Source organism: Sinocyclocheilus grahami, unplaced genomic scaffold (genome assembly GCF_001515645.1).
Source record: "Sinocyclocheilus grahami isolate Dianchi unplaced genomic scaffold, SAMN03320097.WGS_v1.1 scaffold481.1, whole genome shotgun sequence".
Lineage (NCBI taxonomy): Eukaryota > Metazoa > Chordata > Actinopteri > Cypriniformes > Cyprinidae > Sinocyclocheilus > Sinocyclocheilus grahami.
The window spans coordinates 666,845-677,775 of NW_015505660.1; the positions used below are offsets into that span (position 1 = coordinate 666,845).

A 10,931-nucleotide genomic window follows, 5' to 3' on the forward strand; every position below is an offset into this window, starting at 1 on the left:
TATATATATATATATATAAGCTTGTATATAATATATAAGTTTGTACACATTACAGTACAGGGGATAAAAGATCATAATAAATGATAAATCTGGATAAAAGATAATTGAAAATACAAGATAAATAGGGATAAATCTGCAAATAAATTACATGCAAAAAAATTCAGAATTCACTGTTTTTGTTTACAGTGTGCTAATTGTTCCAATAATAAACTTTAGGGTTGACCAGTTTTGTATAAGCTGACGCACATTTAAATGCATCAGCAGTTTAAATGATGCTTTTCTGGCCTTTGACAGAGTAAAGGGAGAGATGGTACCATTGGGTTTGGTTGGAGAAGGAGGGGTCCCTTTTTCATCCCCCATAGCCCGTCTCCTTCTCTGGAGCACCATCTGAAGCTCTGCCTCCCCAACATTACGGCTGAAGCGTTTTTTAGATTCCACCCTTCGAGGGCCAGACCTCCTCATGCAATCCTGAGGTGAACCAGCCAATAAAGTTACATTAATACAATAAGCCATGAGAGGTATAATAGTGATTTTGCAGTGGTTAAGGGGTGTTTTCTCTAAAACTACCTTAACTGTGATAAAATCACTAACACACGACCCTATTATAAAATGGCTGCAAACAGTAATATAATAAAACATACCAATGTTTAATAAACAAATTAACAGTAGCCGGTAACACTAAAGACTTGAGTAATGATGCTGAAAATTCAGATTTGCATCACAGGAATAAATTAAATTTTAAAATATATTCAAATAGAAAACAGTTATTTTATATTGAAATAATATTTCACAATTTTTGACTGTATTTTCGGTCAAATAAATGCAGCCTTGATGAGCATAAGAGACCCAGATTTTAATTCCTTATCTGAAAGTATATCTTCTATGGATAACCACAAGTATATTTTAATGTCAACCTTGCAAACAGCTAGTCTGAGTAATAAAAGTTATCAGTAGTCCACATTTTAAGAGATCTTATTTTACCAGCATCCCCTGTAATTCCAGCACAGCTGATTTCCGGTTCTCAGACCTTTGCTCCTGTAAACGTCAATTATTTTTGATTAATAATATTTTGTAATTTCTGAATAGTTACTTTATTAATATGTGACCCTGGAACACAAAACATAATCATAAGGGTAATTTATACATCATCTGAAAGCTGAATAAATACGCTTTCCATTGTTGTATGGTTTGTTAGGATAGGACAATGTTTGGCTGAGAAATCTGGAATCTGAGGGTGCAAAAAAATCTAAATACTGAGAAAATCATCTTTAAAGTTGTCCAAATTAAGTTCTTAGCAATGCATATTACTAATCAAAAATTAAGTTTTAATATATTTACAGTAGTAAATTTACAAAATATCTTCATGGAACATGATCTTTACTTAATATCCTAATGATTTTATAAAAGAAAAATCTATAATTTTGACCCATACAATGTATTTTTGGCTATGGCTACAAATATACCCCAGCGACTTAAGACTGGTTTTGTGCTCCAGAGTTCACATAATTCACAAGCAATGTATGAAGTGGTTAGGCATGTCGCACACACACACACTGGAACTAGTTTCATAGAGAGAGAAAATAGGAAATCTCCTCATACTTTAAAATTCAATAGGAATCACGCATACCTGTAAGTTGCAGGAAGACCTGAAAGACTGCAATAATGTGTAACTGTAGAAAAAACATTAGTATCACTAACCTTCCATGCATTTTCATCCTCTGACACAGCCTGAACAGAAACCAAATATTTATTTATTTTTTCTGCTTAAACAGACCAATATAACATAGATTATCTTACAAAGGTGTATTTTATTATATCATTGAAATCGATGTCCTACTGTGAGAACTGTATGTGATGCATACATGCTCATAGGATTTTTTTCCATCACACATTTGATTATTGTCATACAGACAGTGTTGGTGAATCACTGTACAATTTATGTTCAGCAAAACATGTAATAATACACAAGTGACAGACTCACCTGTGGTGTTCTGAGAATAGGTTTGAGAATAATGCCTTTCTTGATTCTTTCCATCATTTCATCCACAGCTCTGGCCTTCATATCCTCTGTAATTGCGGGTTCTGTGAGAAAATGTGCACAGTATTCATTGAGGATGGAAGAGCAGCACTTGCTTTCTTTGATTTAAATTCAACTTTTAAATGACTGTATTGTTTCTTCCTGTCTGCTGTGCCGATTTTGCCTTCCACATAGTACAGGTCAGATGTAAGGCATGATTGTCTTACTCGCAGTTTGAGTGGTGCTGTTTCCTCCCTGCTTTCGGTTCCTCAAAGCCTTTAATGGGCTAAAAATACAATGGATTTGTTTTTAATAAATTTTGGAGATGCTTCAGGTAGTGTGTTTTTATGGTTGGAATGGCTTGACATAAAAAGGTGCTGAAGACTCACTCAGTGACAGCTGAAGATGGAGGAGGAGTAGGTGGAGGAGGAGGTGGAGGAGGAGGGGGAGGAGGAGGAGGTGGGGGAGGAGGAGGAGGAGGAGGTGGTGGCGGCACCAGTGATGGTGGATCGGCTGGATTTTCGTTTGCTTCGTTCGACTGGTTAGATTGGATGGAAGAAAGTTGCTCCATCTCGCTCAGTTTATCCTTGAGCAGCTTGACTAATTGCAAATTAAATTTAAATATTGCAATTAAAATATTGATCATTTTATAACAAAATAATAATATTTTAAAAAATAAAAATGTCCAAGATATAGTACTATTACTCTCGGGTGGGAAAATTCAGTTGCTCAGCGATGGCTCTTTCAAAGCTCTGGAGACATAATGGAGGCCTCAAGCATGTCTAATGTAGGCATCAACTAATATTACTCATTGTCTCTGTTTCTTCTAACAAAACCTAAGTAAATGTAGAACTTGGTGAGAAATGCTTGAGTTCATATGGAGACTTTGATTGCAGAATTTAGTATCTTGGCCAATCTGAGTTTGAGACATTATTGAAATCTCTTTTGAAACTCTAGAGGGACATATGTGAGATCTTTTCTCAGGAGAAAAATCTGAGAAGTTAGTTTCCACCTGCCCTAAATCTCAACTCATCATCTTGATGAAACAGCTGAGATCTCATGTGCGTTTTGTCTTTCCTTTGAGGGTTCTTTCAAGCAATATAAGGTCCTAACACTTTTTCAGCATCATAATATAGATAACTTTTCAAATAAGACCTACTTTCCTCCTGAAGTGCATTAACAGATTGTTGCGAGTCTTTCAGTTGAATCTCAATCTCGCTCCTCTCATTCTCGGTGATCTCCAGCTTTGTTCTTACTGTGGCCAGATCGGACAGAGAGTTGAGATCCTGAGCTGCTGTCTGAGAAATCTGTATAGATGGATACAATTAAAGCTAATTCAAATATCACATGTTACTGGTTGACGCTTTAGGATTGTTTCAATTGAAAATCCTCAAGCTACCTCCACACTCTGAAAAATGCTGGGTTGTTTTAACCCAACGTTGGGTCAAATATGGACTAACCCAATTTTTGGGTTAAAAATGTAATTGAAAAATTTAACCCAACAGTTGGGTTAGTCCATATTTGACCCAAAGTTGCGTTAAAACAACCCAGCATTTTTGAGAGTGCACAAAAAAGTAATTATTTAATTATTATAATAAGTATTTAAGTGCAAATAAAAAGTTTGGTACAAGTATAGTGAAAATACAAATTATATTAATTATTTTTTCACAGCTTCTATTTATATAGACAAGAAATGAAGTAAATAACTGGGGAAACTGGATCGGGAAACGATGCAATGGATTCAAATGTGTTTCTCAACCACATAAGCATCACAACTCCACGTCTCTGACATGAAAACCTGAATACACCAGATACACTGACACACTCACCTGGTTTTGGTAACAGAGTCGTATCTCTTCCAGAGCTTTGCTGATTTCAGTCACTTGACTCAGAGCCTGTTTTAGTTGTTTCTCAGTCTCTGCGTTCTGAATCTGTCTCTGGATTTCCTGCTGTTTCACCAGCATCTGTAAGGGAAAACCAATCTTGATCAATCAGTCTATCATCCATCCATCCATCCATCACCAAGCCAAACTTCAAATCTCTCTTCAAATGTCCAAAGTTTTCACACTGCAGAAGGTCTAAACATGCTTCAGACTCATTTTTACACAAGCCAACATTCAAAGTTCATTTTAACGACCTTTCCAACATTTTTCTTTTATTTGTTGAGCTCAGTGGGCATGTTAATTATTCATGCAGAGAATTATCAGAAAGACTTTCTTTCAGCAGAACAAAACCTCAATAGAATCAGTTCAGTTTGGGAAACCAAAAATCAAACCATCCATTATCTCCCTGAAATTTTCGATAACAAGAAGTGTACTTGTTGAAAAGCAGAAACGGCGAGCAGGAAAGGGAAGTGCGAGTTTGTCATGTGTCGGACAGTTTGGACTCTCACTTCTCACCTCCATTCACTGCCCTTTCGTTCGGCTCGCAAGAAGAGCGGGCCTAAACCACCAAGCGCGACCCCTGTGGAGGTGCAATTACAAGGAAAACACATATGCTTGACGAGTAAACGGGTGTGTCTCTTTGTGCGACGACAGCCTGTATTTTCTCCCTTTCGAATTAGTCCGTCATTAGGCTCTCTGTGACTGGAAAAAAACACTGAATGTGAAAAAGATGAATGTGTTTTCGAAACACAGGAAAAACAGACAAATGGAAGGGGTGGCGATAAAGAATGTCATTCAAGCTGTGTGGTGTGTGGCCGCACATTCAGAATGAGTTTGAGTGGTGCGCGAACCGTTGGGGGTCCCTTTCACAGGTGAAGGCCCCCTGTTGGGACCCCCATTATGTCTGTGTCTGCAAATGGGGAACAATATACACAAAGCCGACAAAAGAGATGGCGGATAGGAAGTGTCAAACAAGGATAGGGGTTTAAAGAGCTGCCGAATTTCAAACTGCCATCTCGATGGGCGCTAATTACCGCAGGAAGAGACGAGGGATGCAAAGACAGATGCCACTTTTATGCGGAGATGCTCATTTAGACTGAATGAACGCTAAACCTACTGGTATTAACAGAGCCAGCTGGACTGGCACGGTCAAAGAGTGTGTGTTATTCCAATCCAGTGTTTTCTCTTCATTGTTTCGTGTTTGTTTCATTAATGCAGGTTCACAGTCGTGAGTGCGAATTGACCGGATCCAGCCCAAATCTCCCATGGCCCTTGTGCACACTTGACCAAATCGGGAAGACAACACACTTCCTCCCTTCTACTGTCTATTGATTCAGATATTGTCATGTTGTCGGCCAGGGCATGCAGGCCTTTGAGCGAGAAGTGTGTTTTTATGTCCAGATTATTTAATTGAGCTGTTAGGTAACTATCATAAGATTATGTATCAGTATCTAAAATATGTTTCTTGCATTTTTAACCATTTATTTATTTATTAGTTTATTTCTAATGCTTCTGTTATGATTATTTTTAATCTTTATATTTATATATATATATATATATATCTAAAGCACACTTTGAATTCCAAATGAGTATGAAATGTGCTATACAAATAAAGTTGTCCTGACTCTAAAAACTTTAATAAAGTCACATTTAACGGTGCTCGGCAAAATTTTGCGGCAAAATCCAGTCAATCGTGTGATCAGGAGTTTTGCTAGTGTTGACACCTTTAAATTGTTATTTTTAATGCTGGTAACCAGAAGTATGTCGAGCCTTTATTCATTGATTGATTGATTTTTTTTTTTTATCAAATAATATATAATAATTTGATATAATATAATAATATAATAATTTATCACAATAAATGTTACAAAAATGCACCGATTCCTGTTGTCGCCCGCGCTTTTGAAACTAAGATCCAATTCAAACACGCCTCTGCGGCACGTGAGCGTCAGTTGAAGTTTGCCTAAAGCGTGGCTCCTAATTGATTTAATCAATTTTCTAAATAACAGACAAAATTATAAAGCTCTTATCGAGAGCGGTTATCACTGAATTATTACAAACTTTATCGTCAAGAAACTTAATGTACATTAGGAAAGGGGATCGTATTTACATCCAAATGGAAATTAATCTACACGGAACTGAACCCAAAACCCAAAGTATATAGGTATAGGCTACTAAATTCAAATTCAGTAAGATTTGCCGAATAGAAAGTGTTAATTTGTCTGTCACTGCTTGTGGATTGTGGAACTGACAGACGTCCGTCAACGAGTGAGTAACGAGTAACGTAAAATTTGCGGCATTGTTGTTTGCTGCTTAATAAAAGCCGAATTGGTAAAATAGTGTTTTTATAATGTATTTTCAATTAATTATCTTCTGGGTTCAGTGTAATCACCGCGGTAAACGTTGTGAATGACCGACAGACCATATGTAAAAACGGTAAAGGAAAGGCTTCAAGTCAAGACGTGTCACAGACAGTCCAATGTTTGCGTAATATCCTGTCTGTTGAACATGCAGAGATGTTTCCTTCGCCACTTTTGGTATCCCATGAGCCTCTGTGAGGTTGGCGGTTGCTTGAAAGAATCAAATGGCTTCTTAAAGGGCATTTGAAAAGGAGTAAATTCATTCATAAGCGTCCGTTTTTAACCAGAGGTGTGGCTTTTTGTCTTTTATCTGTTTTTCTATGGCTTGCTACCTTCTGTGCGCTTTTACTGTTTATGGTAGAGAAAGTAATCAACAGATCATTGAAATAGATTCTAAATGTCATCTGCAAATATAGTTTTTCAACGTTTTTTTTTTTCGTGATCAAATGGTCTGTTGACTACTGTCTTCATAATTTACAACTGAACTCATTCAGTCATTGCATCAGGTTGGCAACTTCTGAACATTGTGATTGCCTTAAAGTATTTGATGTTTAAATGTTCGATGTTTAGTGTGATTTGTACGGAAACACGTGACTTTTGGGAAAAAAGTAAGCATGAAGGTCCACCCCTACCTAAGCATCAGTGGGGCGTAAGCAGATTGTACGAAAACTTAAGAATAACATCCTTGCCATGAGATTATGTTGGAGCTCGTATGTCAGAGCGTCCTAAACTTGTACGTGCTCAAACCATTAACGTTTATGGCTTTGTTCTGACATAATACAGAACTTTTCCTGGCAATGTTCTCAAGTCAGCAAACTTGAGCTGTAGCTGATTTGCTGGCATTTTGGCAACTAAACTAAAACAAATGTTAAATTTGCAGATAAAGCGGTATGTGTGAGAAAGCACCTATTCAATGACTGAAGTAAAAAGTCTTTGCAGTTTTATTTATCTAACATCTGTTGTCCTTTTTTTGCAGTTTTGCCAAATTATATTCATTGTTTTTACATCTGTAATTCAAAGAGTACCTGGTGTGCAAAAACTTCAGCATGCTGCCTGAGTCCTTGTTCTATTTCAAGCTTCTGAGACATCTCTGTAAACTCTTCTGTAACCAGCTGGGACACTGGGGCACGAACACACAGAGAAATTACCATGAATCTATTATTCTGTAGGTGCTCATTAATGGTGAGATATATTCGGCTGACTCACCTCTCTTCATTTTATTCACAGTCCTGCTCTGCTTACTGAACTTTCGCAGAAGGGCCTCTTTCTCTCCGACCTCCAACACCAACTTACGAATAGAATAAGAGTTTGAAGTTTCATGAATTCAGCGTCTTAGAATTTCAACCCACATAAAATGAAAGTAGGGCATTGATGAGACCCATAAAGATCCCTAAATTGAAGTAACACTGGTAACATGGCCATTGCCATTTTGGGACTAATTGTTAATTGTTTTGTCAGAAATGTCTGACAACAACTGTATGCATGTCTCATATGCAGGCACTAGGCCATTATACCTTGTCCTTTAAATCTTCCTTCTCTTTCTTAAGAAGCTCCACCTGTGCAGTAAGTTGAATTTTTTCCCCGAGTAACCGGTCTACAGATGACTGTAGTTCTACAAACAGATTGGAGAAAAAAAATTCACTTTTTCTATTCTTGGACAGGTTTATGGGAATGCATATTTTAACTGATTTCGAGGCTTGTTTTATTTAGAAAGTAGTCTACCTCTAATTTGATTCTGGCTCATGAGAAGTGGATCTTCACCGCTCTCTTCCTCAGAGACCAGCTCGGAGCTGGGATCAGCTTCGGGTTCCAGGTTTAGGATGGAGAAATTTTCTGGCATTTCTGGAATCAGGGGAAGTATAGCTTGGCTTTGCCTCTTTAATACCTTGAAATCTTTATTCACCTGTGGGTTCAAAAGTCCCAAAGATTGAGGAAGCGTGGTATGATGACTTTTACCATGTTAAGCCTCAGTATCCCTTGCCCCTTTATTTATTAATCCAATAAGAACAATATACTATATAATTTATAAAGGGGAACATTGTATGGCACCATTGGCAAGGTCCATAATCTGTCCTTGTGTTGAACTCTGGGTTTACTCAGTTTCACTCTTACATCAAGATTCCAGCAATGCCACAGTAGAACCATTTTTGGTTCCTTAAAGATCCCTTCAGTGAGCAGTTCTTAAAAGAAGCATTTTTTTTTTCTTACTGCAAAGAACATTTAAAAAAAATCTAAAGAAACATTTTCCACTAAAAACAGAACAATTTGTGAAATGGAAAGTTTCCATAGATGTTAAAGGAATAGTTCATCCAAAACTGACAATTTGGTAAAAATGTACACAGATTAGGATAAATGTAGCGTTACATCACTTGCTCACCAGTGGATCCACTGGAGTGAATGGGTGCCGTCAGAATGAGAGTTGATAAAAGCTGATAAAAACATCACAATAATCCACACCTCTCCAGTCCATCAATTAACGTTTTGTGAAGCAAAGTGTTTGTGAGAAACAAATCCATAATCAAGACATTTTTTAACTTCAGACCACTGCTTCCGGGTAAAATATGAGTTCTCTATCAAAAATAATGCTTTCTGCAGTGAAAAATTCATCTTGTCTGAATCAGGGGAGAAATATGCAAAGATCAAGCACCTTTAAGTATTTAGTGATGGGTTTGTTTCTCACAAACATAAAGTTTCTTCACTTCACGAGATGTTGATTGATGGACTGGAGTGGTGTGGATTACTTGTGGATTATTGTGATGTTTTTATCAGCTGTTTGGACTCATTTTGATGGCACCCATTCACTGCAGAGGATCCATTGTTGAGCAAATGATGTAATGCTAAAATTCTTCAAATCTGTTCTGATGACGAAACAAACTCATTTACATCTTGGAAGGGTAAAGTAAGTTAATTTTTAGCACATTTTTATTTTTGGGTGAACTATTCATTTAAAGCTTCTTCATGGAACCATAGATGCCAATAAAAAACATAAATTTTTAAGAGTGTTGATTAATGACTCAGTTTGGAGAACATCATAGCTTGTAAGCGATATAGGGGATGTGAAATAATCAACAAAACAAATACACAAGCCGTTAGATTTGTGAGAAAAGGGAAGTGTGCTTACTTTCAGTGCAAAGGCCTCTGCGGTCTCCCTGCATGACCGCTCAATCTGAAACTGCATCTCTAACACATCCAGCTCATTGAGCAGTTGAGCAGAGGCTGAAAGTAGTTATATAAATCAAATGTACACATTTTCAGTGACACTTCAAGTAATTATGGCAAGGTTTAGTCAGTGATAGTTAGTTCAACGACAGTTAGGTTCTCAGAATGTCTTTCATTGTGAGACTACTGTTTTTCTTACAGTAGATGAGTTGAAATATAAGGATATTGCAATTCCAAAAGATTTCCACAGATATCTCACCCTCCTCCATCCTTGACAACTTTTCATTCGCCTCATCTCGCTCTTTCTCCAGAATCTCACACTGTATAACAGATTGTGCAATGACAAATAATCATTTTAATACTAAAATTCATTACTAAAAAAACGTGCAAAGCACTTAAGCGAGGATTCTGTTTATGGAGAATCATTGCATACTAGCATAACAGGACAGATAATGAACCATTATGTGCAGCTTTATATTGTATTTAAGACTCTCACGGTTGCAAATGTATTTCTCATATTTGTGATATCATTTATTGTTATTTAGACATTGCATCTTGTAGTTGTAACAAGAAGGGACGATAGCAGCGGCATACACTTTCACACCGTGTCCTAACTACACGCGACGCTGCAACACACGATAAAAGGTATCTTTTCCATGTTAATCTGAGATTTTGTCTTAACTAGCCGCGACGGCGACACGCAAAATTTTGAATTTAGAAACAGTTTCTATTTCCACAACGTCGCAGCTGAAACAACAACATACAAACTATATGACAGTAGATAATCTCAGGTGATTATGTGCTTTATTCAAAGTTAAACGTGTCTAATATGAGTTTAAATATAATTTTGTGTGACCTTATAGCCATACTGAAAGCAACAACAGATAGTTTACCTCAAATCTTGAAAATAAATTAAAGCAAAGATATCCGTTAAAACTGTGAACTCACTGTGAACCAACGAGTGTATTCCATAACTAAGATGGTATCAGTCACTCAGTATGTACATTTAATGATGTTAAAAAGCTTTAATATTTATGAATTAGATTATAAACATATCCATTTCGTTGCGAGTGCAGTGCGCTTCCAGAGAGAGCCCGCCCACACACGCTTCTGATTGGCTGATATTTGATTGATTCTGTCACGTCACGTCTGGTGTGGACACTCAAATTGCTTGTCGCTGGAATCTTGTCACGTCGCGTATAGTTAGGACACGGTGTCAAGGTGGAGGGTGACAGCCTACGCTCCAAACTTTCTTGCAGGAAAGAAAGCACGACTCTAATTGAGCATCTCCAGGGGTCTTATTGGTGAGTGATACTGTCTACCACAGCTGTTGGTAGGTCCCTTAGGTTCCAGAGATCTGGATGCGGGTGCCGAAGGCTGCCCCTTCCTGGTCAAGTATGTCAGGGAGGCGGCTAAAGAGGAGAAGTTAGGGATGAAGCAGCGATAATATCCGGCCAACCCTAAAAAGGCTCGTACCTGGGTCTTGGTCTCGGGTCTCGGGGCGGAGCGTAC

At 37.5% G+C, this 10,931-nt stretch overlaps 1 protein-coding gene across 1 annotated transcript in view; it reads right to left on the reverse strand.

Moving 5' to 3' along the window:
* The window catches only part of shtn2 (shootin 2), a 14,098-nt gene that overhangs the window by 1,728 nt on the left and 1,439 nt on the right, over positions 1–10,931 (reverse strand). Inside the window, exons 2-15 of the mRNA XM_016236077.1 lie at positions 9,679–9,739; positions 9,382–9,476; positions 7,983–8,163; positions 7,775–7,872; positions 7,467–7,548; positions 7,286–7,380; positions 3,847–3,981; positions 3,177–3,324; positions 2,407–2,617; positions 2,245–2,303; positions 1,982–2,082; positions 1,699–1,728; positions 982–1,035; positions 315–468 (exon numbers count right to left, since the gene is read on the reverse strand). Of these exons, the coding sequence (XP_016091563.1) occupies positions 315–468; positions 982–1,035; positions 1,699–1,728; positions 1,982–2,082; positions 2,245–2,303; positions 2,407–2,617; positions 3,177–3,324; positions 3,847–3,981; positions 7,286–7,380; positions 7,467–7,548; positions 7,775–7,872; positions 7,983–8,163; positions 9,382–9,476; positions 9,679–9,739 (1,504 nt within the window). The remainder of the gene's footprint in view (positions 1–314; positions 469–981; positions 1,036–1,698; positions 1,729–1,981; positions 2,083–2,244; positions 2,304–2,406; positions 2,618–3,176; positions 3,325–3,846; positions 3,982–7,285; positions 7,381–7,466; positions 7,549–7,774; positions 7,873–7,982; positions 8,164–9,381; positions 9,477–9,678; positions 9,740–10,931) is intronic.